At 55.4% G+C, this 23,604-nt stretch overlaps 7 protein-coding genes across 7 annotated transcripts; 4 read left to right on the top strand and 3 right to left on the bottom strand.

The window, feature by feature from the left end:
* Positions 1-5,727: 5,727 nt before the first annotated feature.
* QBC33DRAFT_312645 (uncharacterized protein) lies at positions 5,728-7,036 on the bottom strand. The gene is made up of 2 exons (XM_060423506.1): positions 6,463-7,036; positions 5,728-6,385 (listed from the first exon to the last, which is right to left on the bottom strand). The coding sequence occupies exons 1-2, from the start codon at positions 6,698-6,700 to the stop codon at positions 5,871-5,873; spliced, it is 753 nt and encodes a 250-aa protein (XP_060286349.1). The 5' UTR covers positions 6,701-7,036; the 3' UTR covers positions 5,728-5,870.
* A 776-nt stretch (positions 7,037-7,812) lies between these two features.
* QBC33DRAFT_576560 (vacuolar calcium ion transporter) lies at positions 7,813-10,230 on the top strand (the record flags this gene model as incomplete). Its single annotated transcript, XM_060430917.1, has 3 exons — positions 7,813-7,843; positions 7,919-8,402; positions 8,469-10,230. 3 exons carry the CDS (start codon positions 7,813-7,815, stop codon positions 10,228-10,230), a joined length of 2,277 nt encoding a protein of 758 aa, XP_060286348.1.
* A 106-nt stretch (positions 10,231-10,336) lies between these two features.
* Positions 10,337-14,053, top strand: QBC33DRAFT_312685 (muts domain V-domain-containing protein). The gene is made up of 9 exons (XM_060423507.1): positions 10,337-11,300; positions 11,357-11,678; positions 11,731-11,771; positions 11,824-12,093; positions 12,145-12,232; positions 12,284-12,684; positions 12,742-13,016; positions 13,066-13,214; positions 13,276-14,053. The coding sequence occupies exons 1-9, from the start codon at positions 10,443-10,445 to the stop codon at positions 13,740-13,742; spliced, it is 2,871 nt and encodes a 956-aa protein (XP_060286347.1). The 5' UTR covers positions 10,337-10,442; the 3' UTR covers positions 13,743-14,053.
* Positions 13,890-16,561, bottom strand: QBC33DRAFT_312696 (uncharacterized protein). The gene is made up of 3 exons (XM_060423508.1): positions 16,386-16,561; positions 15,572-16,311; positions 13,890-15,516 (listed from the first exon to the last, which is right to left on the bottom strand). The coding sequence occupies exons 1-3, from the start codon at positions 16,423-16,425 to the stop codon at positions 14,038-14,040; spliced, it is 2,259 nt and encodes a 752-aa protein (XP_060286346.1). The 5' UTR covers positions 16,426-16,561; the 3' UTR covers positions 13,890-14,037.
* Positions 16,562-17,423: 862 nt separating this feature from the next.
* Positions 17,424-18,599, bottom strand: QBC33DRAFT_530205 (uncharacterized protein). Its single transcript, XM_060427210.1, has one exon. The coding sequence runs from the start codon at positions 18,296-18,298 to the stop codon at positions 17,666-17,668; it is 633 nt and encodes a 210-aa protein (XP_060286345.1). The 5' UTR covers positions 18,299-18,599; the 3' UTR covers positions 17,424-17,665.
* A 964-nt stretch (positions 18,600-19,563) lies between these two features.
* QBC33DRAFT_312567 (major facilitator superfamily domain-containing protein) lies at positions 19,564-21,519 on the top strand. Its single transcript, XM_060423505.1, has 5 exons — positions 19,564-19,797; positions 19,861-19,905; positions 19,962-20,167; positions 20,231-20,393; positions 20,471-21,519. Exons 1-5 carry the CDS (start codon positions 19,681-19,683, stop codon positions 21,431-21,433), a joined length of 1,494 nt encoding a protein of 497 aa, XP_060286344.1. The 5' UTR covers positions 19,564-19,680; the 3' UTR covers positions 21,434-21,519.
* A 1,242-nt stretch (positions 21,520-22,761) lies between these two features.
* QBC33DRAFT_556552 (uncharacterized protein) lies at positions 22,762-23,076 on the top strand (the record flags this gene model as incomplete). Its single annotated transcript, XM_060429736.1, has 1 exon — positions 22,762-23,076. The coding sequence occupies one exon, from the start codon at positions 22,762-22,764 to the stop codon at positions 23,074-23,076; it is 315 nt and encodes a 104-aa protein (XP_060286343.1).
* Positions 23,077-23,604: the final 528 nt, after the last annotated feature.

Below are 23,604 nucleotides of genomic sequence, written 5' to 3'. Positions count from 1 at the left end.
TTTGGGCAGCCGGATCAGCTAGCAGACTCCAAAAAACGAATTCATGAGGACAGAGGTCATGCAAGGGTCGGAGGTGAAGTGTTGTTAGATGAGAGAAATAGGTCGTCACCCCAACGCTGCCGAAGCCTGCTAAGGGAAAATCTTGCTGCTGCTGTTGTTGTTGTTGTTGCTGCTGCAATTGGATCGCGGTTGGTTTTGTCTGCACGGGGAAGACGCTGTCGCGAGTGGAAGGTCAGCTTGTGAAAACTAGGAGTGGTGATTGATGATGATTGTGATTTGCGAATTGTCAAGCCAGCCCTGGCAGGATGCGCTGGCTTTGCGCCAATCGCACGGGAGGTTAGTCCCGCTTGGGATATCAGGCGTTTCACTAGCATGCCAGGGATTGTCTAACACTGACGTAACAGCGAGGCACCACATATCCGTGGCGCCGGGATAGGTAACCACCTGGACATGACTGCTTGGTCCTGGGACTTGTACAGGTGCAAGCGTGAGGAGTAAAGGAGGGGAATTACTCACAAAACTATAGACTGGCCCTAGGATGTGCTGGCAAAGGTATGGGAAGTAACGGATGCTGAGTTGGACTTTTGGGAGCTTTGGGAGCTTTAGACGAAGTTGATGCTGCTGCCGCATGCGAGATTCAATGACGTTTCTTTCCGATTTTTAGCGGGACATGTGCAGGAGGACTTGGTCCGAGCGGGGTTTGGTGATGGAAGTCAGCCGAGCTTGGAAGAAAAGGCCTAGAACTGGAAACCCCGCTGTTTGTCCTCTTTTCTCCGTTTCCGGGTAATTCTAGAATATCAAAGAAGATAGGACGAGGGTGCCGAGAGCAACCACCGATGGTTTTATTCCTGATGTTGCTGCCGCCGGGACCGTAGCTCCGCATGGCCCAGCAGCCAACAAAAAAAGAGAGAGAAAAAAAGAACCAAGGCCTCCAGCCAAGAATTCACTCAGTTGGGCTTCCAAGGCTGGGCGGAAGACAGGGGACATCTCAAGCCACCATCTTCGATCCGCTGCGGCTTTGATTCGCCCTGGCACTACCACCCGAGGTACCTACCTCGCTTGCTTCGTGATATTCAATCTTCTGGTAGCTCCGAACATGACACCGGTCACCAAACCGCCCGGCTTCCTCCACCATGCTGTGCCACCCCATATTTAGCTCGATACTACTCAGTCGATTATTGTACAGGCAGACCTCCATGCCCAACCAGTGCCGGGTTGCTGTAGGAGATAGGAGTAGTGAGACACGGAACCAAAGAGGATGCTCAGAACTGCCACATGCTCCCCGGCGGTATTTTATTTGGAAAGGAACCAATCTCGAACCGTGCAGCAGGATAAAAAATCCCTCTTTCGCGTCATTAATAGTACTCGCGTCAAAAAGGATTGCAACAGTATTGCAGCGTATCTCGGACACGGTGCATCCATGCGCATTCTGGCACCCGTCTTCGGCAATAATACGCAAAGAGATGGAGTCTCATCAGAGAGAAAACCAAGTAAGTAAGCTTTCTACTTCCACCTAGGTACTGTGTGGTAGCTAGGCAGGCTGGCAGGCTCAGACTTTAATCCCCACCATGTAAGCTCGCTGGGATCCGTCAGTCCGGCCGAGCGCCTGCCTCCCGAATTGCCGGCTTTGATGATGATGATAGATGAGTGAACCACCACACCAGCGGCTAAGCTCGGATCAGTCTCATCATTACCACCGGGCGAGAAAGGCTTGGCCCGCTTTGTTAGACTGAACGGCATGGAGGTGTGGAAGTGGTGGCAAGTGTTGCCCCCTTTCGCAAGCGCGGCCAAACGGGAAAGACGGAAATTTTAAATTTTCCAAGCCAAATGTCGATCTCTAAAAGGTCTGGAACATGCAATTCCCACCATTTCTAGGGCGCATTCTGGGGCACATTTGCATTAGGACAGCAACAGACATACTTCCGAAAACCCCCGAGACACGCCAATCGCGCCAGGCTAAACGGATTGACGACACCACAGTATCGCGACACCCCCATGCAAGGACCAGGACTCGTCAGAACTCAAGAATGACAGAATTTCTAAAAGACGGAAGAGCGGCCCCTCCCACGAGCTGCCCCGCTTCTGACTAGCATTGCATGGGAACTCGTCAAGCGGCAATGAGATGGAAGGCAATCAGGTTCTAGACCCAGGGACAATACATGCACTCGCCTAGCATTTTATTTCGGGAATTTCTCCAGGGGCATGCGCCATTTGCTCTGTAGGCGGGCAGTTAGTGCATCGCAGGTGGCTGCAGCCTGCCAACATTTCGACCAGGTGGCGGAAAATTGGCCCCAGCTGCCGTTGCTGTTGCTGTCGATATTGCTGCCGCCGTCTGCTATGGCCACTGTTATGCCTAATTATCGCTATTGCCTTCGGTGTCTATTGCTCTTGTTATTCCTAGCAATAGCGAAATAATAGCAATAGCGACACTAATAGCACTAGCAATAGCAATAGCAATAGCAATAGCAACAGCAACAGCAACAGCAACAGCAACAGCAACAGCAACAGCAACAGCAACAGCAACAGCAACAGCAACAGCAACAGCAACAGCAATAGCAACAGGAACAGCAACAGTAATAGCAATAGCAATAGCTGCGAATTTCTAACACCTAGGTACTTCCGTACAATAGAAGCTCTGACACCTGGAACGCATAGACCACCTGTCTACAGGCAAATGGCGCATACCCGCAGAGAAATTACCTTTATTTCGCGCACAGAAAGCTTGCAAAGCGCCCACCTGTTCGCAGGAGACTACGGTATATCAATAGCAACCTTAGGTAGGTATTCCGCACTGCAGATGCTACCCCACTACTGCCTACTATCGTGCTGGGACGGGCCGCATTTTTGGTCTGGAAAGGCAATCCTGGTTATCCCATGCGTAATCAACCTGCATAAGCTTCCTCACCAATAATCGCCTGCCGCGGCCGCTTCGATAATTCCACATCACATACAGAATACTGTTGGGACGACTGAACTTGGCTGATATTGTCTACTGTTTCCCAAACCCCACCATCTCGCGGGCCCGTGATGGTGCCGGTACCCCGTAGCTAAATTCGGCGGAGTGGGTCCCACCAGGCCAGGCAAAATGTCCCAGAAGCTCCACTTCATTGAGACAACGTCGATTGCGCCGCTTCTCTTCCATATCGACTAGGCATAGCACATGTTCCTGGACTCGCATCGCCATGGCCAACATCTGTGCGAGCGGTACGACGCCAAGTCGTGAGGCGAAAGGAAGAAGCCGAAGTTGGTGACACCCGGTCCACGGTTCTGGCCCCGTGACGCTCAAAACAGCGGGGAAGTGATAGAAAATAAAACCCACCAGCTTGTTGTTCCACAACGCTGCAGATCCGTTAATACAGCCCTATGGGTCGATCTACAGGGGATCCAGGTCTTTCCAGGAGCCGCGACAAGGATCCAAGTTTGAGATCCTCCATACCATCACCCCACCATATCTGCAATTTCCTGTTTCAAAGCACGATTAGATGTGATGATGCAGAGCCGTCACAGGGGACGACATCCTGTCTTCTGGCCCGAGCTCCGGGGAGGGAGACCCGGAGACCGGGACGGCGACGGCTTGGCGATGTGTCTGTCCCGGGCGGAGAACCGGCCCCACTCAAGACGGCCGCGCCGCTGACAAAATCACGGCCGTACCTCCAGTTCCCACATACCTCCGCAGCGAGCCCTTGGTTGGATGAGCACGCAAATGTCAGCGGATAGGATGGCTCAGAAGGGATCAATCGCATGAACGGAAGGACTGGGGTGAGCTGCGGGCGCATATGGAGGGGCACCCCGCCCCCGCCCCCTGTAAACATGGTCATATCTGTTCTAAAGATGCCTTGCATCAGCCAGCCTACCTGCCTACGTGGCAAAGCCGAGGGAACCCACTCTCGACATCAATCCCCATTGATTGGAGGTGCCGCTCTTCCCGCACGACGAGCTGTCGCTGACTCCCGGCACGTTCGTCTGCTGCCAAGGCGAGCAGGTAAGTTCAATCCAATACACGCGTACCCCAGTATACCTCCTGCACGGGGAATTACGACATATCATACTAGGCAGACCCTTTGTAGGGCACGGATTGCGTACACCATGCATGTGCCAGATGACCACTTACAGTCTCCGCCGGCATCCCCAGAAGCGGCATCCATCGATGACGCCAGATTTGCCTGCCTCCAATGAGTGTTGGGCCAGACGGACCACCGGGACTTTGTTGTCTGCCGCATTCTTCACCATGCACGAAGGGATGCATGCGGCATCGCTTCGGCGCCGCCTAGATCGCAGGCGACGCCGTTCATCGAACTTGCTGGCCCTTGCGTCCTGAGGCTCAGGGTATCCCCCGTATCTACCTGCCAACATGCTTCCTGTTACCCCGGCCCAACGCTCCACCTCCCTTAGTGCACGCGGTCACTCGCTGTGCTATTCGGCATCCGCCTCCATTCTAGGGTATCCTAGTCGCTCCAGTGCCGATACCAGCCCTCAAAGTGCAGACCGCGACCTCTTGAGCCGCCTTTGCGTGTACCACTAGCTTCTCCACAGTCGCCTGGCCTCCCTCGCCCGCTTCAAGCCATTCAACCGTCGGGCCATCGTCTTGCAAGGCAGCGGCCGGGCAAGCCCGCCGCTAGCTGCCGTATGACTGTATGTCTGGTCATCCCGACCCGCGCTTGCGACAAGCATCGTCACCACGGCATAACTATACAGAGCTTGCCGTGCAAAGTCGCCAGCGGCGGCCCCTGACCGTGTCCGCGAGCTAGCGCTGACCGTGCCTGTTGTGTCCTGGGTTTGCATCGAGTGCGCTAGCCCGTGTGTCCGCCCCGAGCGCAACACCGCCAGGCTCGGGAGCGCGTTCGGTGGTGCTTGTGCGTGGTGGTGCTAGGTTCGTCGGGTCGGGGGTAATAAGGCGCCGACGATCGCGGGAGCGAGACCGGGGAGGTGGGTCGACGGTGTGGGATGGGTTGGGGGCGTAGACGCTGTTTACGGCCCTGGGGAAGGGAGTGGTCGGTGAGTGAGCTTATGGAAGCACGGGTGAAGAGTCGGGTGGGAAGCGCGGCGGAGGGAGGAGGGTGGTTGGCCGTACCTGACCAGCAGGTATGTTGAGGACGGGAGTCAAGAGGCGATTCTTCTCTACTTGCTTTGCCGCTGAAGATCGGAGCTCCGTGGTGGTGCGGCGGAGACATGCTGTCAGACCTGTGTTCGCTCAAACTGCTCGTCGTTTTTTTGGACAGAGGCGGGACGACGGTCGCCATTGAAATTAGAAATAGAGCGCTCGCAGATGTGATTGCAGGCATGGCCAAAACGGGAGACCCTGTCGCAATGGATACCCCTTCGGTGGATCAAGGTTGACGGTGGAAATGGGACGTCAATCATCGGTCAACATTTCCACAATCCTTAGGTGGGGCACCCCCTGCCGAGCTCACCTCGGTGAGGCCACCAAGACAAACACAATTACCTATACGTGTAGAATCTAAAGAGCTTGTCTCTCCAGGCAGGGCATTTGGCTGTTCAGGCAGGGGGTCTGTGCTGGGCAGGGGTGCTGGGCAGCCAATTCTTTTTTGACAGGTGGAGCATGGAAAAGACCAGCGGCCAGGCATGGAACAAGCGACGGCAATGGCAATGGCAACAGCAACAGAGACGGCGACATCAAGAGTGCTTTAGCAATAGCGACAGCGACGGCCAGCCAAATGCCCCTACCTAGATAGCTGAATGCCCCTGCCCGCGGAGACAACCTAGATCTGAATGCAAATATGCGTAAAAACAATAGAGAAGGTACTTAATTCGCTATTGGACGCCATGGGACCGATGCATAACCCGAACGCCGGTCGCGCTACACCAAGCCCTTGCCCAGTTAATCGCACAGCGACAAATTCCAGCCGAGTTCACCGTCGTGCGCCACGATGCTCCCGCTTCTCATTGTTAGTCATGTACGAGCTATCGTCGTCGTCGTCGTCGTCATCAGAACCCTTGCGCCTCCTGCACCTGCCTCTTTCCTGCCTCGGGCTCGACACCCCCCGCTTAACCCTGGTCTTGGAGGACCCATCCGGGGAGCTCCCACTCTGATAAGACACGCTAGAACTGCGCTGGAGCCGGGCGAGTCGAACCCCTCCAACCCCCACAGTCTTGTCCTTCTCGCTGAGAGGAAAATACTCGATGGATCCGGCACTCCTTGGCCACTCGATGTCCTGGTGCCGCTGCGGCGGCTCAGGCACGCGGGGCATCGCATACCGGTACGTGTCGAGGTGGGGAGGCTGTCTCCGCTTGCCGTCTTTGCGACGATGGCTCGAGCCGGGGCTGCTCCCGGGGCCGCGGGAGCGCGAGCGGGAGCGCCTCCGCTCGCTCACGGCGCCTTCGTAGAGGGTCCGGATGTGGGCGCGGATTTTGCGGAGGCCGGGCACTGTGCAGTCGAGTCAGTAAAAGGTGGTCGGGTGGGTGGTCGAGGAGCTCGGTATACGCATGTAAGGGGGCGCTCACGGTCCTTCTCCGCCTTCGCAGCGAGGAACATCTCGTACCACCGGTCATACTCGGCTTCGCTCATGAGGCCGTAGTGGAAGGCCTTGCGCAGGCTTCGGTAGATGCGCCTGGCATCCTCCTCGGCCTGCTTGGCTTCCATCTTCTTGCGTATCATGCGGGACAGCTCCCAGCCTGACTTTACGGACGTGACCAGGCTTCCACAGGCGGCGAATGTCGCCAGTGCAACGGGGAGAGGCATGGTTCAAAATGGAGAAGGCAAGTCAAGAAGGGTAGGCCTCAGGGAGATCGAGTGGTTGCGGTTATTGGAAGAATAAGATCACTGAATCACCACCAGGGCAAGAATAAGAAAGCACCAGTGTGGTGATATCGAAGAAAGGAAGGATGACGGAGAAGGGACCACGGGGAGATAAAACGATACATCGCCCACTGGGGATGATATAGACCGAGACGAGCAACACAGCCAACCGGCCGGGGACCAAAGGCCACCCATCTGGAATAGAACGACTCAATTAAGAAGCACTGGCGACCGGAAGTCCAACATCCCAGGGCCCCGACTGCTTTTCCTGTCCCTGGTGATGGGGCCGCCGATGGTTGACCTCGGCGAGGCCCAGGGCTTTGGAGGCACGGGTAACAAATGAGGTCAAGGATGCGGCCAAGGTATGTACGACAGGCTGAACTCGAAACAAGGCCAGGAAGGACTCGAGATGGAAAGAAGGCGGGACTGAAACATCTCACTTGGTCAAGTGGGCCTGCCCAAAGCTCGTGTGGGACCCAAAGGAACGACGCATGCTTCACAAGCTCCGATGGAACGACCCAGGCCTGGACATGCTGGAAGTTGTTGGCAGCACTACACGTACACTAGATCAGCGGCAGGCATTGGGTTGTGTTGCAGGGGTACCGGCAGGCACGCCTAAATATAGCTCAAAACCCTGGCGTGGGACAAAATATATGAGCTGATGCCATGATTCTTCCCCTGCAATGACGGGTTTTGTTGTACGTTTTGCGGGGCATAGTAGGTACAGTACTTCGGCCCCTTCCAAAGGGTCCGCGCCAGTGACGCAATAGGGCGAGCGTGGCGTTCTTCATTGATTGTTTGCTTCTCTGCCTGCCTACCTCCCTCATCCTCGGTTGTTGAGCAACGAGCCATTTGTGCTCGAGATTTGGGATTGAATAGGTATCAGTCTGACTGCTACTCAACCCCGTCACCTCAATACTCCTTCCTCATCGACTGCTCTGTGCAGTGGCCAAGACCCTGGTACCAAGACAATTGGACGCGACGCGACCAAGCTTCCTTGGCAACAGCGACTGGATGCGTGAGTCTTATCCACCACCCAAGCCCCTAGGGTCGCAATGCCTGCCTCATGTTCCATCGGCGATGGCAGTTGACTTTCCCCTGGCAGTCCCAGCCATCGACCTTGTGCGCATACGCAACGCAGCAACTGACCATGGCTCCTAGATCGTATCCGCACCTGGGCAAGGGCAAAGGCCCATGGTCCGTCCCCGCTGGTCGCCGTAAGCCGCCGGGTTTCGAATAGACACCAGAATACAGACCCACCGCCGGCCAACCCGACTACCGACGCACCCCCAACCACCGTCCCGACCGAGCCAAAGCAGGACGAGACCGAACAGACGCCGACCCCGGCAGGAAGCAAGGCTTCTAGGGCAGATAAGAAGGTATTGGTGCGCTTCTACCTCACAATAAAGGATATCCTCTTCTCGAGCATCATCAATGTCCTCCTCGTCTTCGTCCCTGTCGGCATTGCCGTCGAATTTTCCGGCGCGCCGGCGGGCATCGTCTTCGCGATGAACGCCATTGCCATCATCCCGCTGGCCGGCCTTCTCAGTCATGCTACGGAGAGTGTCGCGCGCCGACTTGGGGATACGATTGGAGCCCTCATGAATGTCACGTTTGGAAACGCTGTTGAACTGATCATCTTCATGTAAGTTGGCCCCAACCGACACACCGGCAGATGTGGAAGTGATCCGGACGCTGATATCGCCTGTAGAATCGCCCTTGTCAAAAATGAGATTCGGATCGTACAGGCCTCCCTCCTCGGCTCGATCCTGGCAAACCTACTGTTGATTCTGGGCATGTGTTTCCTCCTCGGCGGTCTCCGCTTTCGAGAACAGATATACAACAGCACCGTGACGCAGATGAGCGCCTGTCTGCTTTCCCTAAGCGTCACGAGTTTGCTCCTGCCGACCGCCTTCCACGCCTCCTTCAGCAACTACGACATCGCCGATGATAAGGTTCTGCAGGTCAGCCGCGGCACTAGCGTGGTATTGCTGCTTGTTTATGGACTCTATCTTCTTTTCCAGCTCAACTCACACGCGTACATGTACGAGTCAACACCACAGCACATCATCGAAAGGGAATCTGTCCCGGGTCCGGCAGCCCAATACTTCAACTCGTCGTCTAGCTCGGATACATCGTCGTCATCGAGCTCTGACACCGAGGGTTCGGTCCACTCCGCCACCACCGCGAAGAAGATCAAGAGGATGATCAAGAAGCGGAGAAGGAATCGCAAGCCTAGCACTGCCTCCCAACAAGCTAGCTCCAGTAGGTCGGCTGAAGCCCTGCCTTCCGAGGTTGCATTGGAGCTCGAGATGTCCACAACGAGTGAGCGTACCGGAAGGGACCACACAGGAACACTGCCGTTGCCGGAAGGTTCGACCGCTGTCGTCGATGACGAAATGGATGAAGCCGACGAGACGCCGTCGCATCCCAAGGAACACCGCAAGAAGCACAAGCATAGGCATCATCGACATCCGCGGACCAATTCCGGGGATGGCGGAAGTGTAACACACACCTGGTCCGCACCGGAACAAGGGGAGCCGGGCCAACGCCGTGTCGATTTCGCGGTGGCCCCAGACATAGAAACAGCACAGGATCTAGAAGCACAAACTGGCACGACGCGGCCAAAGTTGTTTTCTCTGCGCTCTCTTCGGCCCCCGATACCGAAGGCGATGATGCAGAATGTCTTCACGGCCCCTCCGCAGAACCCCGTGGCGGGCGCGTCCTCTCCCGAGCCTCTGCAGCGAGGCCAACTTCGTCGAGCGACCTCGCTGCCGCCGCAAGCCCATGGCCAGATATATCGCATGCCTCCGGGCGCCGTGCCGCCCATCATTCCCGTCATCGTCAACGCCACCCCGAAGGTGAACCCGGCCGATGGAGAGGAGGAGGATCTAGAGATCTCCCGCACAACAGCGATCCTCCTCCTCCTCATATCGACTGCCCTGATTGCCGTCTGCGCCGAGTTCATGGTAGATTCGATCAGCGACGTGATCGGCGACGGGTCCGGCGTCTCCGAGGCCTTCATTGGGCTGATCATTCTCCCCATCGTCGGCAATGCAGCCGAGCACGTCACTGCTGTCACGGTGGCGATGAAGAACAAGATGGACCTCGCGATCGGCGTGGCGCTCGGCAGCAGCATCCAGATCGCCCTCTTTGTGACGCCTCTGGTGGTCATCCTCGGCTGGATCATGAACAAGGAGATGAGCCTGTACTTCACCCTGTTCGAGACGGTCAGCATGTTTGTCAGCGCCTTCATCGTCAATTTCCTGGTTCTCGACGGGCGCAGCAATTATCTTGAGGGCGCGCTGTTGTGCTCCGCCTACGTGATCATCGCTGTGGCGGCCTTCTTCTACCCGAATGCCGAGGCAGCAAACTCGCTTGGGGGCGGACAGGATGGATCGGGCGAGGCCGTCGTCTCCGGCGCGAAGGCGCTAGCCCCGAGGATAGCATCTCTTGTTGGTTTGTGGAAATAGCACTGGGATACACGGATAGAATGGGGTTTCTGTTAGCAAAGGATTAGATCGTGGACTGGCCCACTGCCGTATAATATATCAAAACTCGCAGCCTTGGTCAGCCTAGAACTGGAATGTCCCTTTCCCAACCCGTTCCCAAAAGAATGCTTGCGGCCTGAGTGAGGTGTGTCCGAGGTTGGCAACGCCGTTAGGTTGCGCCTTGCCGGTTTGTAATGCCAACACCGTTCTCAGTCCAGCAGAGGAAGTTGCGATGGGCCCGCGGCGCGGGCCGTGAATGGGTAGGTACCTACTGTAATGAATCTTGGAACCTAGCCTCTAGCCGACATCATTTATTCCAATCTATATTTCATTCCTCCTATCTGGGTTCCTTTGAATGCCACCAGATACGAATCCCAAAGGAAGGAACGGACTCCCTCACCCTCTCATCTCGCATCTTCTCCGCGAAGATGACCTCTCCGACCACCCTGCCCCTCCCATCCCTTCCTTCTCTGCCTTCGATACCTTCCACTTCATATGGCCGGGCCTCGTCATCGCAATCACGCCTAACAAGCTACGGACCACGATCTGTTTCTACTCCATACCCCGCTAGTGGAAGTTGGCCTGTCCGCCGTCGGGGAACGGCTGGCACAAGCACGGTTTCCGGCAGAAAATCCCGGGCTGCGTCCTCGATTGGGGCCAGCGAGAACCATCAAATTGTCTGTGCCGTCAGCGAGGCCCGAGGTGTCACCCCTTCCGTGGGTGTTGCGTTTGTCAACATCTCTACGGGCGAGGCAGTCCTCAGCCAAATTTGCGACACCCAGTTTTATATCAAGGCCCTCCACAAGATCTCCGTATACGAGCCCACCTGCATCCTCATCGTCTCGACCTCTTGTCCACCCAATCCCAAGTCCAGTCTTTATTGCTCTATCGAGGAGAATTGCCCAAGCATTCGCTTGATCCCGCTCGACAGAAAGTATTGGTCAGAGAGCGCGGGACTGGAATACATCCAGGGCCTTGCATTCAGGGAGGATGTCGAAGCTATCAAGGTGGCCATCGATGGCAATTTCTACGCCACTTGTGCCTTGTCCGCGGTAAGCGACCTGAATACACAAGGGAATCAGAGACCCTGAGGCTGACATGGCCCTAGGCAATGCGATATCTGGAGTCTGAATTCTCCATCAGGTTTGCACCACACTCCTTGAGGATCAAGTACCAGCCATCGGAAGAGACCATGATGATTGATCTTTCTACGATCGCCTCTCTGGAACTGATCCAGAATCTCCACAATATCAAATCCAAGGACTGTCTCTTCGGACTCTTGAACCAGACTTTAACGCCCATGGGAGCAAGGATGCTCCGTAGCAACATTCTCCAACCCTCGACACAACAACAGGGGGTGTTAGACCCGAGATACGATGCACTTGAAGAGCTCTCATCGAAGGAAGACATGTTCTACGAGATCCGCAAAGGTACGGCCAACCATTGATTTCCCCCCATTGTTTCATGGCTAACAAATCACAGCGTTACAAGGTTTCGAGGATGTCGAGCGGCTTCTGACTCAGGCAAGGCGAGGTTTGGTTGTAAGACGATGGCATCCTGCTAACAACAGGGCAGTTGATCATTCTCCCGACCCAGATATCACTTTACCATACTGAGCAAGCCATCAACAGCGTGTTGATGGTAAAGAAATTCCTGCTTTCCGTGGCCCCAATTTTCGAGTCCTTGGGCCCTGCACGATGCGATCTCCTTGTCCGGATCCGTGGCCTGTGCCTCCCCGAGATAGTTAATCCGATTTTGGATCTCATATCCAACACGATCAACGAAGATGTGACCTACGTGAAGACTCCCTTGGAGCTGCGGAACCAGAGAACATACGCTGTGAAAGTCGGTCGTCGATGCCCTCCCTTGAAATCCGCATAGCTAACACCACGCCAGGCGGGTGTCAATGGCCTGCTCGATGTGGCTCGCAAGACATACAAGGAAGCTACTGGTGATTTATATCAGCATATTAGAGATCTCAATGGCAAGTTCAGATACCACTGGTCACCGAAGCATTGGGCTAATTATCGCACAGCTGGACTTGAACTGGCCTGTGACATCAAATTCGATAACAATCGACGTTACTGGCTCCGGTTCCACTCCACCGACTTTGAATTCCGTCCGATTCCAGACGTCCTGATCAATCGTGTGAGAAGGAAGGCTTACCTCGAATGCCAAACTCTCTCGATCGTCAAGCTGAACCAACGCATCACGAACTCAACGGAGGAGGTGGTCATGATGAGTGACAAAGTGGTGCAGGAATTACTAGACTCCATTCGGACGCGGGCGCCGCAGATGTTCAGAGTGTGCGAGGGTATTGCGTTGCTTGACATGCTCACCTCATTTAGTCATTCCATCACCTCCCTGGATTATGTGCGGCCAACTCTTTCGGGGACCATGGCAATCAAAGCAGCTCGGCACCCGATCCTCGAGAAGGTGGGTTCTAGGACTTTGTTTGCTGAAGTGCGTGTGGTATTGTTGACGCTGTCCTAGACACAAAAGTCTCCGTTCATCCCCAATGACTACTACGCCACGGAGCAGTACCGCTTCCAGATCATCACTGGCTGCAACATGAGCGGAAAAAGCACGTATATTCGAACTGTTGCCCTACTGCAGGTCATGGCACAAATCGGATGTTTTGTTCCTGCCCAATATGCTTCGTTCTCCGTCGTGCATAATTTGTTCTCTCGACTCTCAACAGACGACAGCATCGAGGCCAACATATCGACCTTCTCCGTCGAGATGCGGGAGATGGCATTCATTTTGAGGCATGTGCGGTCCAACGCATCGACACAAGAGTTTGCTGACATTTCACAGAAACGTCAGTGGCAGCAGCTTGGCTATCATTGACGAACTTGGGCGAGGCACAAGCACTCGGGATGGCCTTGCTATCGCAATTGCGATGGCGGAAGCTCTGGTGCAAAGCGGCTCACTTGTATTCTTTGCAACCCATTTCACCGATTTGGGTATGGTCAAATGCGGCCTTCATGCCTTCCATCCTGTTGACACATGCTGATATTGTCCTAGCCAAGGTGTTGGCTGACCGCCCCGGCGTCCTCAATCTTCACCTCGCAACGGAAACAAGCAAGACCGAAGACGACATTCCAAAGATGACGATGTTATACAAAGTGAGTTCCGGTCCAGTGCAAGAGGAGAATTACGGCATCAAACTGGCAGGTGCAATCGGGTTTCCCCGGCGCTTTCTCGAAGTCGCTGAACGCGTGTCGGACGCGATTCGCGACCAGGCGGAAGCCAAGAAGAGAGGCTCGCAGGCAAGAAAGTTAGCCTTCCGAAGACGACTGGTCTTGAACCTCCATGAAACTCTCAATCAGGCCCACGCATCAGGCATGAATGACGGGGCACTCGCAACCTACTTGCAAAGGTTGCAGGCTGAGTTCATCAGGCGTATGGAGGATATTGATAAGCTTGGGTTGGAAGACGAAGAGGAGGATGGGAGGGCCGACGTCGAAATGGAGGAGGAGAATGGCCTCTAGTGGCCCTCGCTGCCAGTTTATTTGGGTTTCTGGCGTGCTTCTTCTTTGACTAACATCATCTCGCTGTAATTAGCTGATTGCTCGAGGTGCTGTAATGTACGTGATGGTAAATAAGATGGTTCTTGTGGAGGCGTGTGCCAACCTCCTCTCGCAAACATGTCCATGCCTCTTAGGGGAGGGTACTGGAGAGGGCAGTGGGCCATGTTGCGCTCAGTCCGGCCACAGTAAGTAGGTGTGTATGTGCCAAGTCGGCCTTCTAAGCTACTCTATTCGAGTCTTCTGCCAGCTGCTGGCGCTATCGTCGATAGACCCCCTCAATGGTATAATCCTTCTTTGGTCCCTTGACGGTATAGCCAATCCTCCACTCATGGAGGTTGACAGCCCTAAAGCAGAACTCATACTTCACGTTATACATGTCCGCCTCACAGAGATGGCCCGACTTGGCCTCCCACCCCCTGCCGTCGCTCTCGTCGTCATCTCGCGGCTCTTCAGGGACGATGAAATCGATTTCGTGAAACAGATAATCCGCCCTCTTCTGATCATCCGTCCTCACGAACCACACGCTCAACTTATCGCGCCTCTCGTCGTACCGCCAAACATAGCGCCTCGTGGCCCGAAAGGTCAACCCATTCGCCGCCCGGAAATCGCCCTCCTCAACATACAGGTACTCGAGCCCGGGCCCGTCAACACCATCAGCCTCGGCGGCCCTCCCGTCCGCCGTCGCGTCCCGCGGCGAAAACGTCGCCGTGCCGCTGAAGTGGCCGCTCGGGTGGCCGGGCAGCTTGCTGACCAGGTCCCGCTCGAGTGCCCACCGGCCGAGGAGGGAGCGGAAGACGGCCCGGGCGACGAACCGGCCCCCCCGCAGCGCCGACAGGGCCGTCTCGTGGGTCTGCCTGAGCGACTCCCTGGTCTCGGCGGATTGGGCCGCCGAGGGGGACCGGGGTGGGTAGCGCGCCGGGGTGAGGATGTCCATGGGCTTGGAGGCGGGCGGGAGCGGGGGCATCGTGCCGAGGGGCGGGTGGCGGGGTAGGGAGAGGGCTGTGGAGAACTCTTGCATTAGGAAGGGGTAGTCGCCCATGGGGAACTGGGAGGCGCGCGGGTCATGGCGGATGGAAAGGGTTCGCTCGATGGATTTGTCTGCTTGGAGGGCGATTTGGATCGTGGCGGGGAGGGAGGGGGATGAAGGGCCGTCGGCTGCGGACCACGTTGCTGCTAGGAATCGGGCTTGCATTTCCATTACTCCCCAGTACGGCGAGCGGTAGAAGCCGACGAAGCCGAGGTGCGGTACGGCAGGGTGGTGGGTGCCGTGGAAGCCGAGGGCGACCGTGTTGTTGAGGTCTTCGGGGAGAACTGATAGCACCTGACGAACTGATTCCGGCAGAAACGAGATTGATGAGGACGCGTCGAAGCCAGTCGCATAGACTACCGCCGCTATGTCATCGATGCGCTGCATGGAAGGCAGGATGGTGGCCGTCTGCTTGTCCAGCCCCCCCAGCTTCCCTCGAGAGAGTTCGATCATACCGGAGCGCACGAACTCCAGGTAGTTGTCGCTGACGGCGAGGTAGGGCTGGGTACTATGCTCCGGGAGCTTCATGGCGAGGAACGACGAGAATTCCGACTGGTCGGTGCCAAGAACAGTTCGAAAGATCGAGTTTGCAATGTGGGCAGCTTCCGGACTAATATGGCCTTGGGTGTTTATCAAGGGAGAGGGACGGTTGCTAAGGTTGTAGGAGGATAGATCTAGTGGAACGAATGGCGGCGCGAGAGAGTTCGGCTATTATCCTGCTTAGTCGGTCGCCTCGGAAACAGCAAACGCACCAGGAGCATACCTTGGGAGATGTGTGAAGGGGGAATACCCATACTGGTCGCTGGATGACATGATGTATTGAGTAACTCGCCGGGTCGGGAATCGGGCTGGGCCCGGGAGAGTTCACGGCCGACGAAAGATGGGACGCGATAGTGCCGGCGATTTCCACTCCTGACATCTGACCACCGACGACAAGAATCTTCCCGCCCTTCCCGCCCGCCTTCCCAAGAAGGCCTTGAAGATCCCGGTATTCGCTGCTGTGGACGGTTGGTATCCCGGCGGCTGTCTTGCCTATGGACGGCAGGACTGGCCGACCGAAGTATCCCGTAGCAACAAGAAGATAATCGAACAGCCGTTCTTCGACCTCCCCACTCGCAGACTTCACGAGCAAACTCCAACCGGTAGGCGGACTTCCGTCACCGGGGAGTGCCGAAATAGGGGTGGCGGCCTCAACCCGCGTGCCAAGCTTCAGTTCGACGTCCTGGCAGTACCTTTCGAGATATCGCTCAAGATATTGGCCGACTCGCCAGGCCCTAGGGAATTCCGGCGAGTCCGGCTCCCAGGCCAGGTCGCTGAACTGCACCGTGTGCTTGCTTTGGTTCGCGACCATGAGCGGGTGGACCAAGCCGGCTGCATCATCTTTGCGGACGGGCCAAAGCCCGCCAATCCGGGGCTGGGCTTCGAAGATGGATACATTGAAGGTACCGGGAGGGACATCGTGCAGCAAGGTCTTGGCAGCCACGAGGCCAGATGGTCCCGCTCCTAGCTGCCATTAGCATGTTCTTCCCCTTCGGAGTAGGACTGGCTTTGGGTACGCTAGCCGCATGAGTGCATACCGACAATGCCGACTGTCTTAGCCATTGTGGCACGCCTCATACGGTTGCAGTGACCAACGACGGAGAGCCCCCGATGAAGGCCGGAACCGAAGAGGCGACTGGAGCGCTGACAGTACAGGGTGGCTGAGGATCCTTGCCTTCAAGTGGGACTATAAAGATGACAGGCGTCAATGAGTTAGGAAGCACATCCAAAAGATTTCTTTCCAAGGCCTGTGGAAAGGCCAACCTATCTCATCGGCTTCGGAAACGTTACAGTCTACACCTCCTTGCCTGGGACAGGCAATGACGCATCATGCATGTAGTTCTCGAATTCTCAGCTCCACCGGCCAGTCCCGCAATCTTCAGCCGCATCAAATAAATGCCGTCTCCGGATCGGCCCGTCGGGTGCAGTCGGCTCCCGTCGGGTGTTAGGTGCCGTCGGAAGTGGACTAAAAGACTCGTACTTGGGAAAGACAAAAGGAGAAAATGGGTAGATTGCTCTCATCCTGTTCTCAAGTGTTGGTTTGGGCTCGAACCGAAATGAAATAGTCATTGCCTTCCTGCCGCCGCATTTCTGGGATAATCTCGATACGAGATGAGCTGCATTCCTAAGTTTTCATCAATGTTTGCTTCCTTGCATCTAAGAGTGAGCACATCTTGGAGAGAGCGGTGTAATCTCACAAGTCGCAGCCCGTGCAGCCCCTGCAACCCCAATTTCGCCTTTTCGTTGCAGGTGCTATCGAACATTTCCATGTGGCCATCCAAATTTCTCCTCGACCAACCGCAGCAGACTCAGGAATAGGTATTAGCTGAGGAGCGGAATGGCCGGGTAGTTGCCTCCCATCCCATCATCCGGCAGGCCGTACTTCGTAATGCGGCAGCAGGACTGCATCCAACCCCAGTCCCGAAATCGGCACTCACCCGGTATCGTGCTGCCCGAACATCCCCGGGCCACGGCCTGCCTCCATTGCGGAATCGACGACAGACGCACCTTGCCACATACCCACGTGCGGTTCCGCTGCCGAGCCCTATCTACACTCTTTGTGTAGATCCGATGGGCGGTTTGGACTACATAGTAAGTAGCCGTGGGCCCCGCACGGAAATGCGGAGCACGCCTCTAGATAGGAGGATGCAAGGCGGGGCGTTATCCCTTTATCGTCTTGGCGATGCTTCTTTTGACCCCCACCAACTGCATCTGCTCCACCGACGCCACTGACTGGAAATCATCCCCGTCGAACCAGACCATTCTTGGATAGTGTAATGATTCCCTGCCGCCCCCAAGTTTGCTCCGAGTCCACACTTCAATTGGTCGACTTCCAACGGCGAAGGAGCCCAAACCACTGACCGAGCATCGAACGTCCCGGCAGGATCATGGCCCGTCCTATGACAAAGGAAGGCGGGGGAAGGATGTGGGTTTTGGGGGTTTTCTCTTGGAGGTGTCGGCGTGTCGGGGGTTTCGGGGCAGTGCAAGATCGATCAGACTTGGCGAAAAGCTGCGCAGGATGATCGCCCCAGAGATCACGGCGGCGACCACGGAAGCCCACATTGAGCTCTGTGAAACGACAGAGTGAGAGTTTATTTCCAGCGTCCCCAATCTCCAACCAAACATATGGCCCCAAAAATGTGCCGCACGTGGGATTCCTGCTGTCCAATATAAACTCGAATCGAAGGCGGCCATCGGGTACGTGCATCTCTGCCAGCACGGTGGCTGTCATCTTTCGAACCAAGACCAATGGGCAGCTGATGTGGCTGTCTGAGGCAAACAATGAGAGGAATGCACCTCGGCGAATAATTGCGCCCAGTCGGAGATTACCTTGCTCAGCTATCGAAAGCGGGACTTGAAATAGTCGAGTCTTGACCCGGCACACTCGGTTGGGGTGCCACGATGATGACGGTGGCTGCAAGGGGAGGCTTCCCTGGGACATGGCACACATTCCACAAGGCCCCGACTCGACTTCTCCCGTTGGACCAAGTCAAGGGGCTGGCATGTGTATTGGTGAATTGGGGAAAGGGTTCGTGGCGTATGTTGTGTTTGCTCCTCTGTCAATTTGGAGCAGGATGGGGTTGTAGAAACTCGAGGCTTTGATGGGGGCACCCGCCTGTCACACCTCGCATGGTAGCATCAATATCGAGATCATGGACATACCCGAGATGGTGACCACACAACGTAGCCTGACAGCACGCCAACCCTTCTCTTGGGATGTCTGTCCCCGGTTACCAAACTTTCCGTTAGACCCTGCATACTCGAACCTTGCTCTGCACGAGCTGTCAGCATCCGGACATGTCCGCCTTGTAGCGCGTCCATGGTGTAAAGCCTGAAGCCAGGGCATGGGCTGACTGCAGCTGTTGGGAACCCCCTGCGGTATCGAATGCGCACATCCACTGGAAATTTAAGGGTATTGGCACTATTGGCACCTACATCACCTCTGGTGCTGGTATGATGGGATATTGGGGTGGTAACAGAACCAGGGTTTCCTCCTTGCAGATAAACCTGACGAATGCAATTCCCTACCGACTCAAGAGCGGACGGGTCGCTGCTGGGGAGGCTCAGGGTATGGAAGGTAGGCACTTTGGCACTGTACCTGTAATTACTGCACATTTGCGAAGCTGAGGTGCCCTGCGCAGGTCCAGTGCATTCCAAATAGAATAAATAGCTAAGGTACCTAGGTACCCTTTGGTTTTCCCCAACCCAAACTTGCCGCACATCTGGGCTGCTCTCTGTTCAAACCAACTAGGAAGGTGCCCGACAATCCCTCTCCCTTCGACCGATCCATTGCATGCGATCTCCACGCGGCACACCTCATCCAGTGACACACGACTCGAATCGCGGGGAAGCAACAGCAGTTTTTACTCAGCATCAACCCCATAGAGCATCCTTCGAAGCAGATCATTCCCCAAATTGACGACGGCTTGCCCCACATATCCAATACAGCAAACATCGAGATGTGAGTGACGCTTTCCCCTCAAGATCAACACAAATCCGTCTTTCAGGTTAAGTAAAACCTCACCCCCTCCACCGTCATCTTGTTTTCTTTGCCATCTTTCCATTTCAAGTTGGGTGGCCATAGCCGGATTCACTTCATCAACCTCCACACCCCGCTCTAATTATACCTTCACTCCGGGGGCACACTACACCTTATTTTCTCACTCAACAAAAACATACCAAACGGACAAAAAGAAAGAAGTACAGAGGGTAATGAAAAGTCCAAAAAAATACCTTACCCATAGCACAGCAACGCGTCATCGCTTCTACCAAAATAAAACAAAAGACACCATCACATTGACCAAAACATAGACCAGTAAACAATCACGAAAAATGAGCGACAGCGAAAAGTCGCCCAACGCCAGCGGCAGCCACGATGGAGAGGCTACTCTCATCGACCTCCCCCCCGATCCTGATGCCCACCTCAGCGAGTCTGAGCGGGCTGCCGTCGTGAGTTTCACCATTTTTCATAACCGCGTATCTTACGCATGACTAACTTGACTGCTCATATAGGATCGCAAGCTTCTCTGGCGTCTTGATCTCATCTTGATCCCCTGGGTTAGTCCTAATCCGCCCTCCACACAAGTCCACACACACTGACAACATGTGCTCAGCTGTGTCTCCTCTATCTTCTGGCATTCCTGGACAGAACCAACATTGGCAACGCTAAGATCGCTGGCCTTAAGACGGATCTGTCCTTGAGCACTGCTCAGTACAATGCCACCCTGACCATATTCTTCGTCTCGTATGCCGTCTTTGAGCCTCTGACGAACATCTTACTGAAGAGGCTTCGGCCATCCATCTTCATCCCGATTATCATGTGAGAATCTATCATCAAAGTTTTCAAGGTAATAGAGAGCTAGCCACTAATCTCTGCTGTCAGGGTGTTCTGGGGCGCCTCGATGCTTGGCATGGGCTTTGTCAAAAGTTGGTCGGGTCTCATGGCTGCCCGGTGGTTCTTGGGCCTCGCCGAGGCAGGTCTCTTCCCCGGCGTCAACTACTATCTCTCCTGCTGGTATAGACGCTCCGAGTTTGGAGTTAGAGCGGTCAGTACTATGATAGACCTCGCCCTCTCCCGCCGTGGGAGTTCGCTTTTCAACTAAACTAATCATATATGTCTCAGGCCATCTTCTTCTCCGCGGCAGCTGTCTCTGGCTCTTTTGGTGGTCTTCTCGCCGCAGCGATTGAGCTCATGGATGGAATTGGCGGCCTCCGGGGCTGGGCATGGATTTTCGTCCTCGAAGGTTTGCTCACTATTGTCATTGGCGTCGCCTCCTTCTGGATGGTCCACGATTTCCCCGACGAGGCCACTTTCCTCTCGGGCGACGATCGGAACCGTGTCATCCGCCGCCTGAAGCTGGATCAACAGGCGTCGGCTAACTCGGAAGAGTTCAAGATCTCGTTCTTGTGGGACTCTCTTGCCGACTGGAAAATGTGGCTCGGCATGGCTATCTACATGGGCTGCGATATGCCCCTGTACGCCTTCTCGCTGTTCCTCCCCAGCATCGTCAACAACCTTGGCTGGTCGACCACCGTCGTCCGCTCTCAGCTCATGTCCGTCCCCCCCTACGCCGTTGCGGCGTGCCTCACGGTCGCGATTGGCTTCATCGCCGACAGGACTCGGTCTCGCGGCATGTGCAATATTCTCATCTCCTTGCTTGGAGTAGGCGGGTTCGCCATGCTCCTCGGAAGCGCAAACCCAGCGGTGCAGTACGCAGGCACTTTCCTCGGCGCCATGGGAATCTACCCGTGCATCGCCAACACCATCAGCTGGGTCGCCAACAACATCGAGGGTGTGTACAAGCGAGGCGTCGTCCTGGGTTTCGTCATCGGCTGGGGCAACCTGAACGGCATCGTGTCCAGCAACATCTACTACAACGACCCGCGCTACCTCGAGGGCCACGGCGTTGTCATGGGATACATGGCCGTTTTCCTGTTTGGCGGCTCCGTCCTGATGACGCTGCTGCTGCGACTCGAGAACGCCAGGCGCCGCCGCGGCGAGCGCGATCACTGGATCGAGGGCAAGTCGGAGAAGGAGATCGAGGCGCTTGGCGACCAGCGCCCTGATTTCATCTACACGGTCTAGGTACTCTCCCCTCCTATCGTCCCTGTTTGTGCCTCTTTGGCATAGTTTGGGAGGAAAGGTTTGGAGAGGTGCTGTTGGCAGGCGTTGGCGTAGGTGTAACTGACGCCGGAATTCGTTTCTTTGACACCATCAGTGTTTGGGTGAGGAAACACTGCTATTTGGGTGCGGTTTTATGATTTTCGTCGGCCTATCTTGGCCTACCTTCCAGAGGCAAGTTTTCTTGTTTTTCGGGTCACAGTTGAGACTACCATCAAGGTATCTTGCACCCATTCCTAACCAGGAAAAGGAAATGTGTATATGGGCGACATTCAAGCTAGATCGAGGCAGTATCAATGGCTGCATCATGGCGTCGTTGTTCACCTCAGGCGTAGACAGCTCTAATACAAAACCGTCTCACCATAGCCGGAGATCAACAGCTCTTGTGATCTTGACCTTTAAATGTCATCCTAGATCAACATCTCAGGCCAGGGGTAGCAGCTTCTAAACAAGGTTATGGCAGTTGCCTGGCAAGATGGTAGGTGTATGGGCTGTACTACTGACGCCGGGTGGTGTCACGTCGGGCTTTTACGGCAGTCCCGAGTATGAACGCCGGTGCGGGCGTGTGGCGTATGCATGCCACCCCCTTTGTCTCACTGACCGCCAAGCAAAGCGACGCGGTGGCTGTGCTGCCTTCTGTGAGATCAAAGATGCCTTAAAAATGGCACCCGGTCGCAATTTCCGCCTGAATAGCGATAGATGTCCGTTGGTGACCCATTTTCTGGCCGTTGTGGTCAGGCCCAGTGCATATGGACACCTCATGCCGTGTGAAACAAGCTCACTGACAGCCTTTTTGTCTTCTCTTCTTCAATTTCCCGCAGCCGCGGGAAACCAGGTAAGGATGTGTTGGATGCAGGATTAAGGACTTCTGCAACAATTACCTTCAATTAACAGCATTTACGCCAGACGATTTTAGGCTCGTCTTTTACCTCTATTGCGTGCTGCGAGGCTCTGAGGAGTCAAACTCTCGAATGCGGAGAGTCGGACCATCGAGGTGCCCTTCGGTTCTTTGTGTGTTCACCATAACACAGCACCCGCCTCCTTTGTGCCTACTCGAAGGATAATATTTCCGGAGAGGCTGTGACTCGGGGCTCATTGTTTCCACACCTGGCAAGCCACAATACAGGTGCCTACTCAGCCCGTTACTTGACCTTGATTGCTCCCCGTCCGAACACCTCTTAAAAGCGGTAAGCAGAGAAAAGCCTATCTAGAACCAGCTGGTCGTACACTGACTCCCTCCTCATTCCTCGTCCAGAGCAGCGTCCTTTGTCCGCAAAGCACTTCATCCAAACATGCATTTCCCATCCCTAAAGCAGCTCTTCGCCAAACCCTCCACCTCCGCCTCTGAGCCAGAAAAGAAGGGAAACCAGCCCCCCGAGATTAACCAGGAACCACCACAACCATCGAACCAGCAGCAGCCAGCCACCCCCGTCGAGAAGCAAGATCCCCCTCCGTCCCAGCCGCCACGGCCGACACGGACGCCATCGCCGAGGCGCAGGGCCTCGGAGGACTGCCACTATCTGTGCGGGTGCAAGAACGACGCCTGCGGCAGGTCGGTGGAGGCGCCGGGGGACTTGTGTGAGGTTTGCGTGGCGCATGCGTGCTGAGGGATTAAATGGTAGATACTCCTTAGACTGGTTCGGTTATTAATGGGAAGGGGAGGTTGGGGATGAGCGGGAGGTGATATACGGATGGACTGGTTGATGCTAGACTTCAACGTATCTGATTGAGGTGGGAAATTGTGTATCTGGGGGCTTGGGTATGGGAGATTGGCCTGTGTTAGATGAGTTACTTCTCTGCGGTGCGACACAACCAAGAAGGTCACGCAAGCGTGCTGATAAGTGGACAGGGAGAAGCCACGAGCTTAGCGTCTACAAAGTCTCCGAGAGACGCTGGGAAGTCGAAAATGCAGGTGTCGCCAGACACGTGGAAAAGGACGATATGGACTGGAGAATAGAGGTGGAGCTTTAACCGTCCAGCCCTGGCTTCGTCGTCAACGTTATCCTGCATTACCCCATAGTTCGTCGAACAACGGTTGGGGTGGGGATTTGGGGTTTGGGTGGTGAATAGCACCGGATAAGGGATGAGAGGGATCCACCACCTCCAAGAGATTTCGATTGTTAGCTACCAAACCC

Source organism: Phialemonium atrogriseum (assembly GCF_030411735.1).
Source record: "Phialemonium atrogriseum strain 8032-3 unplaced genomic scaffold QBC33scaffold_5, whole genome shotgun sequence".
In the NCBI taxonomy this organism is placed as follows: domain Eukaryota; kingdom Fungi; phylum Ascomycota; class Sordariomycetes; order Cephalothecales; family Cephalothecaceae; genus Phialemonium; species Phialemonium atrogriseum.
The sequence above is the reverse complement of the archived record's forward strand: the minus strand, read 5'-3'. Positions and strand labels throughout refer to the sequence as shown.